The sequence below is a fragment of the Falco cherrug genome, chromosome 1, assembly GCF_023634085.1.
Source record: "Falco cherrug isolate bFalChe1 chromosome 1, bFalChe1.pri, whole genome shotgun sequence".
Lineage (NCBI taxonomy): Eukaryota > Metazoa > Chordata > Aves > Falconiformes > Falconidae > Falco > Falco cherrug.
This window is the reverse complement of record NC_073697.1, coordinates 84,210,908-84,234,720: the sequence shown is the minus strand read 5'-3', so window position 1 is coordinate 84,234,720 and position 23,813 is coordinate 84,210,908. Positions and strand designations below refer to the sequence as shown.

Genomic DNA, 23,813 nt, shown 5'->3' with positions numbered 1-23,813 from the left:
AATAATAATTCATAGACCAATAGTAAGACAGACTTTCAAAGCTATTTTAAGTCTGAAAAGATGCATATGATGCATTATTGAATATTTGAAAATACTTGACCTCGTTAGTGACTTGCAGTGAAATTCTACTTGTGTCTTTAAGGTCTAAATACACTTGAAAATTTAACTACTAAATAAATAAATCAGCACTCTCCAAAAAATCATAATCTGTTGCTTCTCTCTCGGACGGGAAAATCAAGAGTAGTCTCTCTGAAGAAAGGTTTGGATGTTTGCCATGCTAACAAGCTATTGTTGCAACAGTGTGGTTGATATAGCTGTGCCTGGGCTAAGGCAAGGGTAAGCAATGAGCTTCATATTTGTGATCAACCAAGGGCTTGAGGTGGATGCAGGTTTCTGCGTGGTGGTGACTCCAGGAGCTAGCTGCTAGACCATCTGGAATGATCTAGCAGCCCCCTACCACTGGAAGGAGTTGGTCCTGTTCTCCAAGGGTGAGGCTCTGGCATGTGACTCCACCCTCCTGTGCACACTCTTGGCACTTCAGCCAACCTCTTACTGAGCCAACACAATGTGCTAATTCACCAGAAAATGAGCCAGGAAAAGGTAGATCAATTCTGCCAGTCTAGGTGAACTGAGTCATCTCACCTGAAAGAAGAGATGACCACCCAGTTTACCTAGTGGGGAGAGCATGATTTTGCAACTGAGAGGAAGCAAGAGGAAAGAGAAGCAAGGAGCCACTTAATAGCAGCAAGTTTTAGACAGGATCATCTGTTCTGGTCAGTCACATTCTGGGAGTGGATTATCCTGGATACTCCTGGGCCTGTTAAGGCAGCTGAGCTACAGTTAGCTGCACACAGAGCTGCTTTAGTTAGCTCTGCAAAACTTCCTTTAGAAAAATACATGGATTCATTTTTCTTCTCTGACATACATAAACACACAAAATACTGTGCCTGATGCTATTAGAGACAGCTGAGCGTCTGTAAGCATACTACAGGCCTGCTAGAGGTTTGGTGTCGTTCAGTGGTCAGAACAAGACTCCTGAAAAACTGCCTGATGAGTTATTCTGATGTTTGTGTGCCTTTTTTCAGGCAAATTCTTTTTCTGAGAGACCTGAGCTTCCTACTTAGCTGGCAAGAAGTTGAAAAGAATTGGGAATGTGTCAGGGTTACAGCTGTAAAAAGAAAAAACATGTGAAGGATGAAGACCTTGTGATTCAGAAGCTAATCATGAACACATCAAGAAGGTTCTTACTTATCTCCATTAATGAATATAGCCTTTGTATTTGGGGAGAGTTGGTCAGCTATCTTAGTGGTTGCTGACAGATTTGGACTGTACATGTTATTTTTGAACAGCTTTTCAGGACAGGAATTAAACCTTTGTTTCCTGAATCCTCTAAGCAGGAGGACCCTATGGATTCAGGACACTGTGCATTCCCATATTCATAGTGTGTCTGTACCAGAGACTGTAGTGAAGAACAGAAATACCCAAGAAGCAGTGTTAATTAACTCTAGCTGTGTTCCATGCTGCCAAAGTCAGATTCTTTCTTGTATCTGTTCTTATGTGTGTCAGTGTGTGTATATAAATATATACATATATATATATTTTTTTCCTATGGTGTCCTCCAATTTCTAGACTTTTCAGGTGCAAACACCCATTCATATCTTCACTTTCTTCTGAGAACACGCTCAAATATTTTCAAGTTGCACTTTCTTTAATTAATGTAATATGGGTATGTATTTAGTGAAATATTGCTAGTTTTTTTACTGCATATGCCAACATTATGGTATTATTTAAATGAGACTTTAAATAAAAAATAGAATCTTTTTATCTTATTAGCAAATGTAGCAATAGAAGATCAGTATTGGAGTTGTTGGTTGTACGAATTCAGTGTAACAGAGCCTACAGCAAGATGTAGAGGCATGATATGGATAAACAGATTTAAAATTATTTTTAAAAAGCATACTCTGGAGGAGGGAGAATGATCAGCCAGCAGCCACAAACACTTTTGTGTTGCAGTTCACATTCCACTGGAATTGGATTAGGGTATATCAACATGGCTAGTCTCATAAAAGGCCAGCAGCAGAAACTGGCCTATTACTTTTGGTGAATCAGGTGTTTCCTTAATGCTTGGGAGTTTTTTCCTCCCATCAGTAGCAGCCTGGTAGCAGAACTGCAGCCTCTGTACAGTCCCTGGTATCTTTGCAGAAAATGAAGGGGGAGTTCTGCAGACATTGGAGGAAGAATCTGATCGACATCTGATTGTCTGAATAGAGTCTGTTTTAAGCAGTATATAAAGCTGTTGCATGTGCAGTCCTGTATTTCTTCTGGGTCTGTCATGCAGAAGTTCACAATTGATGTTGGGCTCCTTGCAGTGTGCAATCCCCCACTACTCAGCCTTACTTTCCTTTTACTGAATTTTTTTATTATTTCAGCCTTCTAAGTTTGTTGCTATTTTTGGCTTGTGTGTATGTGTCTTTTTTGTTTGCTTTTATTTGTTTTATAAATATTTATAATTTCTTTTTTATTCTGCAAGTAGAGGTATAGGAGGTGAGGGGGGACAGAAAGAGAGAAACAAACTATTGCTATTGAAAGCCTGAGAAAATTTTCATTACGTTAGACCAGGGGTCCTCAAACTACAGCCTGCAGGCTGGATATGGCCCGCCAGGTTCCTCAATCTGGACCCCGGTACTTACAGACCCCCCCCCCCCCCCCCCCGCTGGGGTTTGGGGGGGGAAACCAAGCAACTGCAGATGACCTCCTGCCACTTCATCTGCACGGCGGCCCCCTGTTTAAAAAGTTTGAGGACCCCTGCATTAGACACTGAACTCCTTGTCTCTTAGTTCTTTCACTATTAGGTTGCCTTGAGCCATAAGTGGATAGCACCTAGCCTAGTACTATTTTCATTAGAGATTCTGTCTTTTTATGGTTCATTAAATGAATGCATCAAAATTGCAAAAAAGGCCAAGAGAGTGTGTGTGTCAAGGTGGTCCAGTGAGTTATTGATGAAAGCTCACTGCTGTAGGCAATGACACACTCAAGGGAGTGATGCGTCTTATCATGTCTAGCACCTTTAGCGCCTTGCATTACATGCAGTTGATGGGACTGGGGACAGCCCTCTGTGTGATTATTGATGTTTTGAATCTGGAATGTCAGAAAAAATTTTCCTAGCTACTCTTTCCCTATCACCCAGTAGTTAACATGACTCTAGGTTTGGGGTTTTTTTTCCTGTTTTTCTTACTGTAAACTTTGTGATGCTCATCACTGCTTTGCCCTTTTATGTTCAGGCTGACATCAGATCTTGTGTGAAACAGTGCCTTATCCTTTTATCTTAATGCTTTTCTCTGTAATTATTACTTTGCCTTTTCAGGTGAGAACTTGCCTTTGTTAAGACGATCTTTCTCTGATCATGTTTGTATCGCTTGGTAATATAAAGGTGTATGTGTTCCTCTGGAGCCCTTTTATTTAAATTATTTCTTTATTGGTCTGTCAATGTGAATAATAAAATAACTTGCTCATCTCTCTCCTAATGAATGATGAGGTGTAGTCTGTCCTGACATCAATGATTAAAACTTTAATCATTAAAAAAACTTTCCTCAGACTTCAGTAGAACAGGATATTCAAAGAAAATACTGTGTCATCAGACTATAGTGCTGCTGTCAAAAAGGCTTTACCTGGCTGATAATCAGGCCCATTAAGGCAACTGGAATTCCTGGATTGATACAGCAACTGGGAGTACAGTCTGCATCCTGTAGTGTGTATCAGGGATGAGCACTTACAATCACATCAAGGCAAATAACAAGAGTTAAAGTATGAAAAGTGCTGGATAAGTATATGGCCTTTAATGATGATTGGAGTCATGCACATAATAAGGTTACGCAGATGGCTGCACTCACTGCAGACATGGAGGCATAGAAATCCTTTGATGTCGTGATTCAGCTTTCAGACTTGGCATTTACGGCAGTCCACAAGGAGTTCCTGACAGGCAGGCTTGTGAAATTGATAGAATATTTTTGATTTTAGTTTATTGCCTTGCTTTTCAAGCATCAGCTGATGGCTTGTGTTAAGACTGATGATTGTTTCTGTGCTGCTTGTTTCTTTGCCTGGTGGAGCAAGAGCTCCCTTTCTAGAAGACCATTTTCTGAATGTTAGTGACATCTAAATTTTTCTGTAAAATCAAACTCGCTGTGAGAAAGAGATTATGTGGAAAGACTATATATTATAAGTCATTGTGGTCTAGTAACATCCCATTGACAAATAATACTGTCATGGTCACAGCAGTTGAATAGTCCAGTCACACACTTGACAGTGGTACTTGCTGTGGGATACAGTGATAGTAGGTACAAAGTGTATCATCCAGATTCACTGTCCTCCTTCAGGTAAAATCAGAAGTTTGAGCCAGAGTCCTTGAAACCCTTAAGCGACAATTCTTAGAGGTGAGCCAGATGACACACCACTAAAGATGGAGTAGATTTCTTAGTTGAGGATCACTCTGCAGATGTATTTCTTGTTTTCTGATTCAGCATTGTATTTGGAGACCCTTCTGGGATGAAATTTCATACTGTATTTCATTAGAAGGTTTTATTCCTTTCCCACTCAGGTCATGGAAGCTTCTGTGTGGAGCTAGTAAATTGCAAGATGGACTACAAGATTGTTAAGAGGAAATACCTAGCAGGATTGATAACACAGAAGCAAAAGTGGCTAAGATGTGCTTTGCTGGGCCGACTGTAACACTGCCTCTTGCAAAGGAGTCCAGCTTCTGTTGTAGCAAAGCATTAACTGAATTGCCTTTCTGCACAAGAATAGTCTCATGAAGTTTAAGCTCATTGTGTCGGAGTACTTCCTTGCAGGACTCAGCACTTAAAAAAATCTTTGTTTCTGACTGCAGTAGCTATGCTTGATAATTTTTGTAAAAAGAATGGTTTGCAAGTGTGCATTCCTCTTAGAAATGATGGTACAAATGATTTGCATCTGTTCAAAAATTAATTTGGTTTATTGGGTATCTACTTTGTGACTGTCACTTAACGTGTGTTGCACTCACTAACAATACTCCAATGCTTTAAAAACTCTCTTAGGAGAAATGAGGATTTGCCTTTTTTGTGAAGAAGCTCTTCTACATAGTCTGTGGCCTCGGTGTTCAAGTAATCTTTCCCTTGCTTTGTAACAAACTCACAGACTTGCAGAGCTGAACAAGAGTTACTGCAAGTTGAGGAAAAAGGGGGATGTTGGTAGGTTGAGAACAGTGCTGTTCTCAGAGAATGATAATTTTCCAAGGATGAAATAGTTACAGGGAATGTTATAAAGTGAAGCACACAGAGCAGTCTAAAATGCTAATAAGGAAAGGACTTAAAAAGAAGTGGGTGACTTTTGGCTTTGAAGCCATTTTCCTTTTTAATTTGCCACAGATAAATGCATGACTTGGGTTTCAGGGTTCTGGTTTTGTTTTCCTATTTGTGACACATCGATTTAGCCTTATTGCTGTTCTGTTGGTACTTGCGCTTTAGAATGATGGTGTTTGTTACCAAAAGCATGAGATTTTTTTTGGAAACTGCTCTCTAATGATATGACTAGGAGGAAAGATTAGGGTTCTGATGCCAGATAGGCTGGATTCTTTTATTTCTGTACTGGTATGGAAGGTAGATGCTGATACTCCTTTTCCAAGTATGTGGGTGAAGACTGATGGGAAATCAGTGCTCCAATGTGAATAGTGATAGTAATGAATCAACTGTTATTTCTGCCTTGTGTTACACAGCTGTATAGAGAATAATGTGAACACTGAACATTTTTACACATAATAATGTCTTCATAATTAAATACTTGTAAGAAGTAGGTCATATTCAGTATAGGAAAACCTACCTGCTGCACTGTTCCTATGAAACATAGGCAGGAGCTTGCCATCTCACTCTATGTCTGTGCTGAAGATGTGATGGCTCAACTTCCTCTATTACTTGCTTGTGGCAGAAATGTTGAACAAGAGTTTTCTTTTTTTGGCTGATGTGACAAAGTAGTGGAAGAATACAGGAAAATCTGGCTTATTTAGTCCTCATCCTCTACCCCCACCCATCTACCTGCTCCTTACATTTTCAGGTTTCACTGTTGAAAATCTTTTTGGAATGTTCATATTGAATACTGACTACAGAGAGGAATTTGTGGTTTATGACTTGTTTCTAACTCTGAATACATGCTGGCTTTATGACTTTTGGTAAATCCCATCACTATTTTGGCATCAATTTTCACTTCTTAAAACCTTGTCTATTAACTAAAATCTTAGATTCTTTCAGGCAAATACTGCTCCCTCTGATGAAGTTTGGTTTTGGTTAAGGCTTCTGGCCACAAAAGCATTAAAAATGTAATGATATAATTAAATTCCAAAATCAATGCTAAAATGAGATGATAAGTAGGGAAGATAGCTAGCCTGTCCAACTAGATACCAAGCGATTCACTTTTGGATGGATATAACATAGTATAAGCTAATAGAAAATTAATTCTCGTAGCTTTTGGTTTTATTTCTTGTCAGGAAATAACTTCAGCATGCAATTTTCAATGCGGATATCTGTAAGATAGATTGATGTGTTTATGGCATCAAATCATTAAAATACTTTCCTGACTCTGTGTTACTGCACAGGTTAGGTGTGTTGCTGCATGAAAATGGTTTCAAAGAAAATAATCTGCAGTAAGATCCTATGTGGTTTTGCAGGTTTCTGATCACGTGGTGCACTGTGGTTCTTTCCTGTGGGTTTAATTTGTTGCCCTCCAATGCATCTGAGCTATTAGTGTTCTTTACAGCCTCTTGTGCTGTGCAGTTCTCCATCTACAGTGGTCCCTCCCTCTGGACTTCTGTTGAGCACTACTGCAAAGTGTAGCCAAGGAAAACTTCATTGCTTTTAAAAAAGCAAAATGAGCAACTGCCATAAAGCCTGTATTGCCTTTCTGTCTAAGATCAAAACCTCCCATCAGTTTGTCACTGTGTCATAAAGCTCTTCTCAGTAAAGCATAGCACTTACAAAAGCTTGAAAATGCAGTGCTAATTGTTTTAAGAAAATCAGCACTGCCACAAAACTGGCAAAAGAGGGAACACAGTAAGTCATCATTGGAAAACTCCAGTTTTGTCTGTTTGTGTGTAGGGGCTGCTCAGAAAGATGCTTGAACCTAAGGAAGGAATATGACAAGCAGCCAACAAATCCTAAAAGATTGAAATGGTCCTACTCAGATATTCATGTAACAGTCTTAATTGACTCAGTCCTTTCTAAGTGATGTACTGAGAAGAGTAAATCATCCCTCAGTTAACAACTGACTGAGATACACCTGGGCATGGCATTCACTGTGTAAATAGCTTAAACAGCCTCATTTTTGAGCATCAGTGGATTCAGCCATTTAATTAGGTTAAGACCAAAATGTCTTGATTTTCCAAAAGTGAGCATGAAGTTTTATCGGAACTGTTAGTTTCTCGATCTGGAAATAGATCATGCTTCCAAATTTATTCTTTTTTTCCCTAGAGATTTTGGCTAAAAATATTGCAATGCATAACAGAGCTGGGAGAGCTAAAGAGTTCAAAAGGTCCAAGGAGATCAGCTGAAACTAACTAAAAAGGTCAAATTTCTGGCCAGGCTGAAAAGAACCACTTATCTCAATCCCCAAGATACAGCAACAAACTTCATCTATCACACTACCAGTCTAAGCTTGCAGCTGGTAAGGCAATTATCCGAAGAAGTTGTTCCCTTCAATCTACAAGAAAAAGGCAACTTTTTTTTTTTTTAATAGTAGCATTATCTAATTGATTGTAAGAGTGTTTTATTTCTCATGAATGCTGGATGATTGTGGATTGAATAGTTTTAAAAATAAAGTAACTGTTAGGACAGTGAAGGCCCTAGTATCTGGCAATATAGAATGAATTTAGTGGTCTGGCAGATTTCTTCAGTTTTCTGAAGCCATGGTCAATGACTTTACAGTAAAACTGGGCTGTGAATAGTGCTTTTTGTTATTGACTGAGAGCTGTTGTTACACAACATTAAAAGAAATAAAGATTTAAGATTTTTACCCAGTCTGCAGTACAAAATTAGGAGCCTAATGAGGAAAGCAGTATGACCTTTAGGAAGGTAGATGCAGCATGTTTACAGTGTCACGTTCAGGGATATATCATGTGCGCTAGCGTTGGGTGTGTGGAGGGAGACTGAATGTGCTGCCTTTTCCTAGGACTTTTTTTTTTTTCCCCCCCAAATTCACTGACCTGCAAAGAATTTGCTTTTTCTATCCATGACAAGTATTTTTAAAGGTGTCAGTCAGGGAAGATTTGCTAAAGAGAAAGGAAAGAAAACCACCCTCATACAGCACCCTTTCCCAGGTAGCCACTGATTGAAATCCTCAACAAACCGTTCACAGCAGAAGAGGTCAAATACAGATGTAGTTTTAAAGGATTGAGAAATAGTAGCTCCTGGCATAAGCACAGCATCATAATTAGATTTTATTGGTTTGCTTCAAACTGTTTGGGACATCTCCTGAATCCTGTTAACGCCACTCTGCAGTTGGAGTAGTTACTTTTGGCCAGACCTTGCAGTGGAGCAGCCTACTCCAGCTGAGGGTCAGCCCCTCGAGATTCAGTAGCTAGGTGAGGCATCGCTTGCTGTGGTCCTCTGGAAAAATCTGTTTTTTTCCTCTGCAGTGTCTCAGCTTAAGATAAAATGATTTTGCAGCTTGCTACAAGTGATCAGTTCAAAGTTGAGCAGATCTCTATGGATCATAGGGATCTATCCTTATACGGATAGATTAAATTCCTCAATGCTTGGTTTAGTCTGGTACCAACCACTGCTTTTGTATTGACACAGAGTATGACGCGCTCTGTGCCATACATCCACACAGAGAACAAGTAAGGCCTAGTTAATGTACTGTATTCTTGCACTTAGTTATTCTGCTGCCAAGTTCCCCATGTAGACAAGCCTTCAGGTTTATAGTGGTAAACTGCAGTTCCTGAATTGAACGGTCTATTTTTTTTTTATTGATGTTGTTTCTTTAACAGCGCTTAAGTTACCTATCTTTTATTTTGTTTGACATCCTAAAACAGAGAATCACTGTGTGATTATTGTCTTATTTATTCAGGTGGCTTATTCCTGGGGAATTTTGATTATTATAGTATAGATCTTATGTAATATTTAGGGTAGGTACACATCTTCAGAGCTCCACTTTTATGCTGGGTTTCACCCAATAACACATAAAATTGTAATCTTCTGCAATTCTGCATTTATAAAAACATACATAATTGGTATGAAAACAGTCATGGTTGCAATTAAGGATGCTGATAGTTTTTGGTTTTAGTTTCCTATCCTTCAGAATCCTTAATAAACTTTTATGGTCGAAATCCAGATAGTACTGCAGAGCTCAGTGTAGTTTTTGAGAACTGTTTTCTGTTTGTGCTGATTATAACTCTCCCCAGATAAAAGTCTAAAATTGTTTGATTTTTTGGCCTTTGGCTGTTTGGAAAGCTGCTGTCAGCTTCCAGCATAAGCCAATTTATATTCAGTGCACATCGACAGCTTGATGATAGGAGGAAGTGCAACAGTGATCAGACCAGTTTGCCATTGCCCCAAAATTTCAAAACCAATGGACCACGCTCTATCTGGTGAGATTGTTTCCTTTTTTTAATAGGCATTTCACCTTCAGGGTTTTTTCATTTGTGTTGCTTTCTTATTCCAAAGAGTCATTGATCTAGAAACTCTGAGGAATGTTGTCCTGTGGAGATGGGGAAAACATATGGAAGATTTTTAATCCCTTAGATAATTAAACACTAAAATAAATGATTAAAAAAATATTAGTGAAACACTTTTAGTTTTAATATAAAAATAATGTACTTCTCCCTGTGGAATGCAAGGGAGGGAGCTGTAATCAAAAGAAGGGAAATAAAAAATTGAATACCTTGAGCTTTTTTCCCACTGTCTGAGTTGCCTTCTTGATGCCTCACTGTGTTTAATGGTGCTTTGCCAAGCTGTTGGGAGGTGTATAAAATGAGTGTGGAATTTATAAATGGGACATTAAATGGAGGAACACTGTTATGGGCTGGATAATCTGAAGAGTACAACAGCAGAACAGATTTTGCCTTAGGGCTGGACAGGAGAGATGGATCCTTGCAACTCTTAAGTACTAGCAAAGCCATTTAGAGTTGTTAGAAATCTCTATTAGAGGATTATCTAGAAAAATGTTTTCAAAAACTTCATCTGCTATCAGTGAACATCTGGAGAGAGAGTGGGAGTTGAATGCTGAAAAGACCAAGACTAAAATAGAGGTTTTTTTTAATTCAGAGTCTCCGCAGTTTACTCTTGATTAAAAACAAGCAGAAAAGCCTTGTGTGTGACTTCCTCTAAAATAAAACAAGATCTAAGCTGAGTTTTTCAGCTTTAGGGATCAGGGGACTTCAGCCTTTTATTGCTGTTGCAGTTTACAGTCCCATATGATAATGTGTGCTGAGGCCATTTTCCCAATTCTTCAGATGGAACTTATTTCAAATTCTAGTTGGGGTTTAAGAGTTGACATTACTTTAATTTTTTTAAAAGTAAGGGTTTATTTTGATCATTGGGAGAGGAATTTCATTTTTTCAAGATTGAGAGAAAGATATCCAAAACTGTGAAACTCTTCTCTGCAATCTTTTCTTCCTGACCCCTTTCATTCTAAGAATTGTGCCTTCTGCCTTACAGCTGAATGATATCCACCCTTATCTGGGGTTTGTTTGTGTTTGTTGTGTTGTTGTTGGTTTTTTTTTTGGGGGGGGGTGTGTGTGTTATATTTTTTGGTTTAGTTTGGTTTTTTTTTTTTTTTGTGGTCGTCCCCCCCCCCCCCCTTTTAATAGCAAGTTGATTTTGCTTTTTCCGTATAGAAAATTCTTTGCTCCAGTTTTCTGATTTGTTGGTTTGCATGACATTAATGCCTGAAGACCTTAACTAAGATGACAGCCTCGTTATTGTCGTTGGTGCTCTTATATAGACAGTAAGATGAGTCTGTTGAATTTGCAGTCTACACAGATCAAGGGTGAGGGGAGAGAAATAGTTGGACAGAGAACAGCAGCACAGCATAAGCAACTTGTCTGAGATTGGGCAGAGTCTGCGGCAGAGTGAGATCTCCTGCTTTAACTGCATTGTTGTGGAGGTGCCATGATTCATGTGCTGGTTATGGGTAGCATTGGTGTGGCTTCCTCTCCTGCAAAGGTGAACTCCACTTTCAGGTTGTGCAGGCTCTAGGTAGAATAGATGGTTTATTGCTGAGAGGCATTTTCCAGATTTGTTTTTGGTGAATGCTTGCAGTCTGAAACCAGAGGTTTCTAGGAACTAACAATATCTTCCCATAGAATTTGAAGGTAACAAGCCTCTTCTGTTCTAGTACTTGCGATGAATTGCAGTGAATAAGTGGTAGATTGGTGTTTAGCAGTAACTGACATCAGTTAGGCTGGTACTTGATGAACAAATAAATATTTAAGTCAGATGCCAAACAAAAAATAAGGACAAATTAAACATTTGTGGACTAGAGCTTGGGAAACTGGGTTGCTTTTGAAAATTCTGTCTGTAGTTACCCTTTGTCACTCTTCTGAATAAGGGTAAGGATTTGAATTTGCTATGGAAAAAAAATGCAGTTTATTTTACAATTAGGGTGTTAGGGTGTGAAGACATAAGCACGAAGGTCCAACATTCAAACGGGAAAGGTCATACTGTATTTGCATCTGTATTTTTTACCAGTGTATGTTTTTACTTTTTGGGAGTGACAGTTCCTAGAAAGGAAGGAGAGCTTATTCTTTAATATGATACGTTGCCTTAGGTAATTGCTTGATGGCACAGTTAAAATAGGTATCTTGCAGTGAGAAGCTCAGTGTCACTGAAAATGTTCCTTCAGTGTGCAGTGATGTACAGCCTACAGATAATGCAGTTGTATTAAGGAACAATGTAGGGTTAGGTAGGCAACAACAACAGTGGAGCGAATCCTGATAGTTATTTACAGAAAAAACCCTGCTTTTCATAGATAAAGTGAATAGAGGGGACTATAAATTGGATGCAAATAAAGCTTCTTTTGAAATCCTCTAGTACCAGAGTGTTGCAAGGAGCTTTTGTATAAATGGTTATTGCGCTAACTGTTCTTAAAGTGAAATTCAGCCTTTAGCAGTAAAGCACCTAAAGTCCATCTATTGCTTGAGTGCTGAAAAGAAGGCTGAAGCAAACTCTTAAGTATTCCATGCGCAGCATTTGATGATGTAAAATCACTGCATTGGTTTCTTGTACAGGTACAACTTCAGTATTCAGATTCCTTTTTTAAATGTGCCTGTGCAGTGATCTTATGTTGCAGAGGCTGACTCAGTAATTTTCCTCTCCAATAATAAACATCTATTGCAAGTGAACGTGCGACCTTTGACATGGGCAAACCTACAAAAGCTACCTCTTTTACTCTAGCTGCCATGTAAGAACATATAATAACCTAGTGTTTTCCAAGCTAACTAAATCATCGTCTACCTAGGCTACTTCTGCATGCATTGATGATGCTTACTGTTGCCACTAATACCAGCTGCAGCACTGTCAATCCCTTCAAATAAAGCCTGCGAAATTATGTCACAGTATGACTTGAAGATCTGATGTTTTAAACTCTCCTTTCCTTTCAACAGTGACGGAGAGTCGAGGGATCCTGGAGAGTATACAGAGATTTTCTTTACTGCCAACTTACTTGCCTGTGACCTATCGTATCCACAATGCAGATGTTTCCTTCTTTCTTAAGGAAGCTAATCAGGATATTATGAGGAATTCTAGCTTGCAGTCCCGAGTGGAATCCTTTCTGATCTACAAATCCAAGAGACCACCTGTGCTAAATGCCAGCTATGGACCTTTTTCCATTGAACAAGTAGTGCCCCAGGACTTAATGTGGGCTTCAAATCCATTTGGATCTACTAACAAGTTCTCCTTTAATTGGAAACTTAAGGCCTTCATAATGAATGACAAAATTTACCCAAGCAAGCCCAAAGTCCAGGTCCTATTCTACATTGTGGGCAGGGACTGGGATGACTATAACACCATGGAACAGCTGCCCTGCCTGCGGGTGTTTGCCTTCAGAGAGACACGGGAAGTCAGAGGCAGCTGCAGATTGCAAGGAGATCTGGGGTTGTGTGTGGCAGAGCTGGAGCTCCTGCCAAGCTGGTTTAACCCCCCCACGGTTGTTGCTGGCCGTAAGAAATCAATGAATCAGTCTGAAGGGAGCCCTGTGGAACTTTACTATGCCATACAGCCGGGACATGAGAAAGGGGAATGTACAAAGGAGGATGTAAGGAAAAGTAATGGGATCCAACCAGGGCACAATGACATTGATGAGTCAGGACCTCCCTTGCAGAGGATTGGAAGTGTTTTTCTTTTCCAGACACGTGCTGGCCCTTCCTTAAGTGAAATGAAATTGGATAATAATATTGCCATCCAGTATGCACCAAAGACTGTCAAGCAAGGTGACATTTTGACTTTCCTTGTATCTGTTGCTAAAAATTCAACAGAAGATCAGTTCACACTGAGGTAAGGCTGTTTTTTATTTCTTCGATACCTTATTCTTTGTTTCTCTACTCTTGGTATAGAAAGTCACTTTCTCATGTCTAATTTGCCCAACAATCCTTCATTGTAGCTCTACAGAAATTGAATAGCAGCTGGTTGTCTTGACGTTTCTCCTCTTGTTCAGTCTAATATTATATGAATTGTCTGAGTTGTGATCTCTGAGTGAGAAAGGCCTTTTCTTGAAGTTGTCCTTTGATTACCACTTAAAAAATTTGGAATAGTAGAGGTTGGACCTACCTATGTGCTAATAGGAGATGACATGTAAAGTCTCCTGAGCTAGAGTTTGCCATGCTCCTAATCTATTATTGAACTTATGTTAAAATTAGCAAAGCTCAAGTCCTGGGATGTGAGCAAGAATTAGGCATCTAAGTAGGATTTATATGCTTAAACCTCTTTCCCCAACTTATTGTAAGCCTGGTTCTGTTTTACAGTATGTTTGATGTTCCTAAGTATTATTGCTATACCAAAACAGTTTCTGAAAATGAAAAATACCTGAGGGGGGTGGTGGTGGTGATTTGAATGTAATGTCAAGTGCTGTATTGGTTTACTTTGCTTTCTGAGCATTGGGGTATTAGAGTGGGAAGCTCACTATGACCACCAGTATTAATACAAGGAAGAACAGCAAAGACTATCAGGCTGTACTGTGGCTGAGAGCAATGTGCATTGCGTGCAAGTGAGGCTGTCCAGTTGTCTTTTTAAGTTTGCCCTTCCATGTTGCAGCTCCATAAACTAAGGTGGTGTGGCTGACATATGGAAAATTGTTGTGTGTAGAACTGATTTCATTTTTATCCCTTACCAATGACTCATGTAATCTTTTTTAGAACTGGAGGTAACTGTTGTAATCTCGCTTCTGAGATTGACTAACCTGTCCTCAGTCTTTGTCCTAGAAATGGCCATTGGTGCCAAAGCCCACAAAGGCTCACAAAACTTACTTGCCAAAAGAGGAGGTGCATGATAGCAGGGAGCGGTGAACTCCCTGCTGTTACAAATGTCACAGGTGCACCATATCTAACAGCTGCTGCTGAGCACTAGAGATGCTTGGTACCTTCAGGTAAGAAATTGTATCCTACTCTGACTTGAGACAAAATACACTTTCCTTTCTCTGGTGGTTATGCACCTCAGACTCCAAAAACGTCTCCAAGATATATTTCAGGGCTCAATTATTAAAATGGCACAAAGCTATAAATGCTACATTGTTGAACTTATATGTATACCGCATAGTGGAGTAAGGAGTAAGTCAGATTTGACTCCACTGACCTAAGTAGTAAGGGCTCGAACTAGTAATTCTCATGATTTATTTATTCCTGCCCCCCCCCACTGCCACCCCCTGCCTTTTTTCCATTGCAAGTGTGTAATTTATAAAATGAATTACCACAGCACTTAGATGCTGTCTCAAGGACAGTTATTTCTTCTTCATCTGGTAGAGGGCAAACATCAGTAGGCTATGTACACTCCTTATCATATCAGGTTTTCATTTTCTGAGTCAATCTGCCTAACATTTAAGTAATTTCCTGAGTGACTAATTTCAAGATGACAGAGTTCCTCATAGTAAGCATTCAGGGATGCCTGTCTTTATGAATTTAAAGAGATATTACTTCAGACATGCATGGAAACTTCTACTACATATGAAAATTGGTTTAAAAATAAACATTAAAACCCTTTTCTATCTAAGAGAGAATTAAGGTAAAAATAATTCATTGTTTTTAATTTGTGAATGCAGGGTTGTAGAAATCTGACTTCAAAGCATATATATTTCTGTGAGCTGTGATCAGTTTAAAGTAGAGCTAGTTATAATCATGATAATTATATGTAGGTCTGTAAAATTTTCAAAAATCTTGCTTTGTTTAAATTAGGATGAAAACTGAACACCTGGACTTTTAAATGAATGCTTCTAAATTTAATTTTCTGGAACAAAAAGAAATGATGTGTTTATATTTTAGCTCTTCATTTTGAGATCTAAGGTATCATAAACCACAAAAAAACCTAAATATAGATAGCAAATATCAGTTCAAAATGAAAAATGTGGTGTTTTCTTCTTCAAAAACATCAATTTGCTGTTACCTTTTAAAACCAAACTTCTGTAACAGCTTGCTGTTAATCATGTCGCTTTCATGAGTTTTGATTTCTCTCGACCTACTTTTCTAACAGTAACTGGCCTCAAGACTAATCTGCTACAATATCAGGGAAGTTATAGTATCTATTCTACTGTTCTTCTAAAGCATTATTGCCTGTCTGTCTTTGATCAAACTACATGTCTAAGCTTTTGTTTGGTTGTTTTCTTGGTCAGAACTGTAGTATTTCTGTTCTGCATTAATCCCTCCATGACACGTGCATAGCTAATTTAGTTTTCATTGGTTGCTAAATTATATGTATATTCTGCTGTAAGGGAAAAAGCAACTACCATGTAAGAGCAAAAAATTCAGCTTGATTAAATACTTTGGCTTAAATTCTTTATGTTGGCCTCTTCTATAATCCCAGTGTTAAACAAGATGCTAACACCTCTTTCGTGGCCCTCTCTTTGGGAGTAAACTCTTCAGTGCTTTAGATGCTGAGGTAGAGTTTGACTGAAATAAGGCCCTGTTTCAGAATTGCATGTCAGTCTAGTATATCCATTATCCATAACTATATGATCTTTAAAGGTTTGTTCCAACCCAAACCATTTTACAGTTCTATGATTACACCATATAGGTTCTCTTTTGACAGGGTCACCTAAGCAAAAGACTGCATGTGTGGTATGCTGCCTGTTCTGATTTCTCAACAGACTCTTCAGCTGGCATTGTGTAAAAGCCATCGGAGAATTTTTTTGTGACCTGATTGAGTTTCAAGTCCCTAAAACTTTAAATTATCTTGGTTTGTAGAGGTACAGACATTGGGTCAGGGTAGACAGAAAGAAACTTCGTCCTGTTAGAACATGTGAGTATGAGGGCATAGGCAGACATATCCTCTATCCTGTGAGTTGAGATGAAGCAAAAAGGAGCTGAAATGACCCTTTGTATAAATAATCAAGAAAATGATTGATCATAATACATAGGAAAGGATAACAGACCTTGCCCACTGAAACACAAATGTTGAGTCTAAGGAAAAAAACCTGCAGTTTGGGGAGAGGAAGAGCAGTCTCTGGCCTGAGCTGTTAGACAGAGAAGGTCCTTCTGTATTTTCCAAATGATCCCTTTTTCCTGTTTCACCAACTGGTGGCCAGTTTTTGTATTTCTAAATGAGAAAATCTATGCCTGTTATGCAATACAAACTAGGCAGGGAAAATCCAGGATTGCATATTAATCCGACCACATAGCAGGCTTTAGAGCTAAGGGCTATAGAGAAAGTAATGTGTTTCAAGGTGACATGATTCACCAGACTGATTTTTCACAGGCCTCTTGAGAAGTGGGACTTCGCTCTAACAAACTCCCAGCTGCTTCCAACTTGGGGGTTCCAAGGCTTGGAAGGGAATCCCAAAGAGTGTAAGGAAAAACTTTTCTAGGTCCTTCATTTGTGAAGTCCATAAATGAATTCTATGGGTATCTGCTGCATCTAGTTAATAAGAGGCTACCATGGTTAGCACTGCCAGACATTGTCATATAATGAAGACATCAGATTTTTTTCTTGCAGACGCCAGTTTGGTACCCAATAATCTGTAAGCTTCCAGGGTGACTTTAAGAGAATCAGTTAATCTGCCTCCTTCTCGTTTCCCCTTCTCTGACCTGGCAGTGTGGTGAATAGTGACTACCTCCATGCTGTGTCCTCTGATTGCAGTAGCAGTACTGCTCCTTGGGACAAAGAGGGGTGTGCCGGTGATTGTTGTGCACGTTAATGGCTATTGGTCTTTGTGGTTTCTGCTCCTGTATTGCAGATACCAATAAAGCCACTGTGTGCTGCATCTAGCTGGTCTTTTCTCACTCTCATTTCCTCTCTGATAAAGGGCCCCTTCCCTGCCCCCCCAATATAACTCTTTTCTGAGAAAATTTTATTAATTTTTATTTTGAAACAGTGCCTTATTTTTAAAAGTTCTACCTTGAGTGGCAGCCAGATTTGGAACTGTAGTCATAAAGTGAGGCCAAGGGCTGCTGGCAAAATTCTTTTACCATTGCTTTTGCTCCAGTGGACTGGAAATCATGGCTTGAACAGATGGAAAATGTAGGATATACAGGTCAAAAAAGAAGAAACAGCCTTGAAAAACAACTGAAAGTCAAAAATTACTCATCACTACTGAATACTTTTTGTTTCAAAACAATTATGTTTAGAGTAAACTCTATCCCCTTTCTAATAGGAAATTGTCTCTGAGGGGAACCTTCTAGAAACTGCTAAATAATAAAATATATAGGGAAAGGTACCTTTTGTTCTTTTTTTCTCATACTGCTGTTCTGTGCAGTGGAAGATTTACAGTGGTGAACATTAAACTGACTGTTTTTAATTTTGTGAAAGAATTGGACTATAAGGTCTAGGTTTTGGTTTTTAATGAACTAAAGAAATTAAAAATACTTGTCTTGACTCTGTATGGGTGTGAGAGTTAGAGGGAAGGAAGGAGATAAAATGTATATGATGGATAAATATGGAATACTGCTGTAAGCATCAGGTTGTAAGATTGGACTGGAACATGGAGCCTTAAGAAGCTGACTGATTTCTCAGCTTAATTCACAGGCTTGCTTCTTCTTTGGTCTTGGCCTTGTCACTTAAGTTCTCTGAAGCCATTTTATCACTGCTAGTATCAACAGTTATTTGAAGATGACATGGTGTACACAAGCAACGAGCAACTGTATCTTCCCAGTGAAGCAGTACTGAATGTCTTTATAAAATAAGTGATTGAGTGTCCTGTGCTTTTATCATATCATCTTCTCTGCTTTTAATGCAAATTAATTATTCATTGCATTCTTTGTAACTGGCCACATGGGAGAGTTGTGTGCAGAGGCACAAATAGTGTGGTATATCCTAGCCCAAAGAAAGCTGCTGTAGAGCCCACAGCCGTGCCTCTGGATCAAGGGAAAACCTGAGAGTCCCTTGACACTGACCAGCCCTGGACAGACAGCCTATGCAGTCCCAGACTGTTTTGTCGTCTTTTCACATGTTGGTGACCAGAGAAGGCTGAAGACTCTCTATCCTTCCCATCAAAAGGTGTTGAAGGATCCCTGAAGTTTTTGGAAAATATTCTAATCTAATTTGTTTTACTGTTTTTCTCCAAATGTAAAGATATGTATACTGGAAACTGACATTTCAGATAAAGATTTCTTTTCAGTTTTTTGCTGAGAATGGAAAACATATAAAGTATTATTTCACGTCAGTCCTTCTAAATGCTTTCAGTAATGAATGCTTCAGCGTTCCTAGCGTTATGCAATTGCAGTTCTTGTTTGCTGCAGTCCCAAATTACTGCTGATTATTAACACTGTGCTGTTACATACATTACAATTAATATACATAGGGATCCCATAGTATTTCAAACGTAGCAACATGAGTTTTTTGATTCTACAGTGTACATACAGTTCTTCTTTATTAGCATGTTTTGCTTTAAAGTTGATTATATTGATACCTCCTGCTTGCAACCTTTTAAATTTGTTTTCCTAAATCTGGAGGGGAATCAACATGGTAGAGATCTAACTGCCTTGAAGTACATAATGTCAGGCATAAATGCATTCATGAGTGAAAAAAATTTGTAACTCTTTTTTTAAACAGCTATTCAACTTGTAGTTAGTGAATCTTGTGTGCTAAATTATATACAGTTATTAACCCTTAAGAACAAAGTTCTGACAGCAACTGATGATTATAGATTCTTTGGTTTTCCAAATCAGATTTATTTTTTTTCCACTTCCTGAAAAATATAGAAAAACATTCTTTTCATTTCTTCACTCAGAAGTGTAGTCCAGGGTACCAGAGTTTACCAGAACATTGGGAAATGTGCTTTTTATGTTGCATCTATCTCTTCTCACATTGTGATGTGGACTTTGGCAGAAACTGACAGTCTGCCATAGCATACCAGTGTTCGATAGGACAGCATCCTGGTGGTACATGGGGAAGCATGCAGGATCTAATGCTGCTCCTATTTAATTGAAGTACATTCTGGTTTTGTTTTTTTTTTTAAGCTACAGTGTAGTTTGTGTTGCTACTGTTGTATGTATTTGCATTTTGAAGAAATCTGGTTGAGCTTCACTAGCATCAAGAAGTGTCCTGATTTTTATACTGTTAAATTGGTCTACATTATCCTAACCTAATAGATTTGGGTTTCACTGTCAAACTCTATCACCAGATTTCTGGAGGAAAGAAGTAAAAAGTAAAATACCATTATTCTTAGGAAATTAGAGAAGGTCATACTGGAAACTTGTAAAACGGATATTGTGAGAAAGGTGAGATATTACATAAACTGTATTTATGATATTTCTGCATTTGTAAATTAAACTTATGGGTCAGAGATACATAGGTACCATTTTTATTAACAATTGAGAGGATTTTTTGGTCTGTCTGTGGTATTTTAATATCTTCTTTCTGATGATAATTGTGGGAATACAGTGACTAGTGTGAAGTTGTGTTAGTGAATAAGCCATGCTCATTGATAACTGGGATTTTTTTTTTTCCTAAAAGGCCCCTAGAGTTTAGATTATGTGAACTTCTTTTACTCGTTGTTTTATTTAAAAATAAATCAATAATAGTGCAGCAAACATGAAAAAGGCTGCATGAATACATGAGGGTAGCAGAGTCAAGATCATTAGCACTCATTTTATACAGCAAGAAAATCTGAACAAGACTGACATTGTATCAAATTGCTTGTGTGCTCTTCTAGTGATGAGCTAAATCAAATTTTATTCCTAGTGCTGAAATAAATCATATTTTAGTAGTAGAAACAATCAGACAATAAGTGGTGATCAGGAAGGTTACCAGCAACACAAAAATCTGTAATGAGATGGGCTTTCCTCTAGACCTTAGATTATGTGGGTGTTTCATGGTATCCAAACCCTGAATTCGTACCTCTTCTGCCAGATTGAAAAGAATCCTGATCTGCATTTTTCACTTCCTCTGTCTATAGCTTTGGTTTGTTCTGTCACTTAAACATCCCTTTCCACATTCCGTTTTAAACAGCTCCTAAAATCTTCTCCACAACACGCATAACTGACTACTTATTTTATTCTTTTAACCTCCCTTCCTCTTCAAGCTGTTTTTGTGGACTACTTTGCCAATTTAAAACTAAGGAGAGAGGAGGAATTAAAAAAACCACACCACCACACAACCCCCAAAAACCAACAAAACCACAACCTCTGATTCTCTTTAATTACAGCCTCTAAATTTCAGCTGTTCCACTGCTCAGTCTTAATGTAAAAATGAATTTAACATTTTCCCTGAGTTCTTTGTCCTTGCAAAGGACGTATCTCCAGAGATGTTACCATGTTGTCATAGGCAAAAGGACGTTTCTTTTGGCCATATGACAGTAGCAGATCAGGAAGTCTATATCTGATTTTAACAACTTCTAGAATCCATGTGTCTTATATTGGTGGCTGAATATGACTCTGATTTTTAGAAGGCATAAAAAAGTGCATTTAAGGTAACTTCAGGAGATGTGATCTTTCTTCCCTCTTCTTGCCTCTTTCCCTAGACAAAGTTTGTTAAAATGTAATTTGCAAAATGTAAAGAATGACCAAAAGACAGCTTTTGGTACTAAGGAAATCTGAAAACTTAGAATGTGTCTAATCCTTTTTGGGGTGGAAAGAGGATAAAAGATAAAGCATTCTGAGCCTTTTTTTACGTGGACTAGAAGCAAAGTGACTGTTTAGGAAAGGTAATGATGCCTGACACTATTTAACAGTACCTTGAGATTTTAAACAGCAAGTTTACAGTATCGTCAAGTTTTTCAGGCCTTGTAGCTTGGTTTGCCCTTTTTGTAAAGGTGGCCTTTAACCAAGTAAGTCTCTTGGTGATCCCCTGGGCTGACACTTCATTGGCATTTGTATTCGGACAGATTGTATTCAGTGGCATAAAATAGATAAGTGACACGTTGAAGAAAGTGGGTGTTACGTACCGGCGCCTAAGATGACAGTCTTGTATCTTTATTGTTTCATCGTAATAAATGTTATATTCTAATATAAGCTTGTGCAGTGATGGCCTTTCTAAAGTAGTGCTACGGTGAAATCACACCTATGCTACTGGCTGGTAAATTTTTTTCTTCTTGTCGTGTTTGGTGTGCTGTACAGCTATGAATTAACTTTCACAGCCTGTTTGTAAGGTAGTCAAGCAAATACAATTTTCCCCATCTGGCTTTGTTTTGTTTGGGTTTTGGTTTGTTGAGGGTTTGGTTGTTTTTTTGTTGGGTTTTTTTTTTTTTTTTTTTTTTTAGTGTGTGTGTGGTTTTTGTGTTGTTGGTGGGTTTTTTTACAAGTGGGGAGATTTGAGATACTACATTTCTGGAATCAATGTCTTTGAGTTTTATTTCCTTCCCGTAGAACTTGTCAGTTCTCAATGGAGAAAACATTAGAGACTCCTTTGTGGTAAGAAATGAAACAATATAAAAGAAGGCTGTCAGGTCTGTGTTAGATAAATGGAAGACAGATGGTAAATATGATTGGCGCTGACAAGGTGTGAGCTGCCTTGTTTGCAGGTGCTGCTCCTGTCATCCATCACACTTTCACTTAATAGTGGGAGATGTCACTGTGATGTACTTAAATCCCCAACTGTCTGATAAAGTGAAGCCAACAGGAAGAAGGGTTTGGGTGAAGGCATTATACTGGGAGCAGTGTGACTTCTAAGGTGTGTTAACACAGATAAAGAAGCATCAAACATTGTGTTTTGAGATAACACACAGACTGTTTTGCTGTGCACACACTCCCCCTAATGCTGTTTGATCTGTGCAAGGATTTCTTGTTGTTTTATTAGGAACGGGGTGTTACACATCTAACACCCATGCTTCCTCTGAGCTTGAGGCCAGGGACAGCCCTCGCAACGGGTCAGTGCCCATTTGCCTCCCATTTCATTAAGAGTTAAAATAGTTTCATGCTGTTGTTCTGGGACAGGGAAACATGCTCCCTGAGAAAGTTCAGAGGCTGTCACAATGCTCTGTTCACGTCTGCTTTTGGATGTCTATTACTAAAGCAAGGCCTGTGCAAAACCCAATGAAAGTTTTCTTTCTAGCTCTGATGTGCCCCAGCCAGTACATGGAGTCACACAGTGGCAAAAAGTTATAGAAGTATTTTACCAGCCTTTCAACTGTCTGTCAAGAACCCCTCTGCCAGGTCTGGTTGTTGTGATGAACATGTCCATTCCAGTTTATTGTACTTTCCTAGTTATTACCAACAAGTTTAGGAACTGGATGTTGGGTCTGTGTCGCATGCAGGTCCAAAACTGGAGCGAGGTGGTTCTTATATTCTCAGGAACAGAATTAAGACTCAAAATAGAAGCAAGAGCCAAGGAACTTTATTTGCCTGACAGCAGGTTTGCAAATGCAAAGGAGAAAGCAATAGATAAAGAGAGAGAAGAAGGAAAGAATGAAAGAGTTCACAGCAATAGCTACCACCCTGGAGCTGTGGTATTCCGAAAGCCTGATTCATTTCCAAGTCTGGTGGGGGAACGTTCGGTCTGATGTTCGTTGGTTCCATTCTTTTATAGGCTTGTCATGAGCTGTTCTGCTTAACTACACTTTCCACCTGGCAGTGATGTGCATGCCCAATGCCGTCGGGTGGTCCTTGAGGGTCTCCAGGCCCCTCAATCCTCTTGACCCCAGGCCCAGGTGCATGCACAAGAGTTTGGTTATGTTTCTCAGGATTAGTTCCCCCTGTTGCTTCATGGTGTCAGTCAGTGGGTTTCCTACCTTAGCAATGTTGAGATATACCTCTGCTGTGGCAATGGTGGGAGTTTCCTGCCATAGCAATGTTGAGACAAACGTCTGCCGTGGAAATGGTGGTTCTCACTGACACAGTCTCTTACAGTCTGATATGCTCTTCCTGTATTCTTGTTGATGCGCAGTTATGTATATCTTTACATAAAACTATCTGACTATTGCTCTCTTTTCATCTTAATCTTGGTGGCCAAATGTTCTGTATAGAACAATCTTGTAAAACTTTGTTTGGGTCAGTGAGCTTCCTTTCTCTTCCCCTAATATTCAAGCAAAAAATGAAATTCCATCCAGGTAAGGTTTTCTTCTATTTTCAATGTACTTTAAAAAACAAAAGTAAAGTGGATTGAGGAATAAAAGGCATTGGAGGGGAAGTAACTTCTTTAGTTTCAAATTACTGAATTATTTTGTCTTTTCACGATGTTGCATTCACATTTTTTCAAGGTACCAGTTAATCTAGAATGAGC

At 38.8% G+C, this 23,813-nt stretch overlaps 1 protein-coding gene across 4 annotated transcripts in view; it reads left to right on the top strand.

Annotated features, from left to right (window-relative positions):
* TMEM132D (transmembrane protein 132D) overlaps nucleotides 1-23,813 on the top strand; it is a 260,700-nt gene that overhangs the window by 43,037 nt on the left and 193,850 nt on the right. For 3 of the 4 annotated variants that reach the window (XR_008730638.1, XR_008730639.1, XM_055700693.1), the window contains exon 2: nucleotides 12,623-13,511. The exons of the other annotated variant lie outside the window; for it this stretch is intronic. Coding sequence is in view for 1 of the 3 variants with exons in the window: in XM_055700693.1 (XP_055556668.1) it covers nucleotides 12,623-13,511 (889 nt within the window). In the remaining 2 variants the exon portion in view is untranslated. The remainder of the gene's footprint in view (nucleotides 1-12,622; nucleotides 13,512-23,813) is intronic. 4 annotated transcript variants of the gene reach the window in all.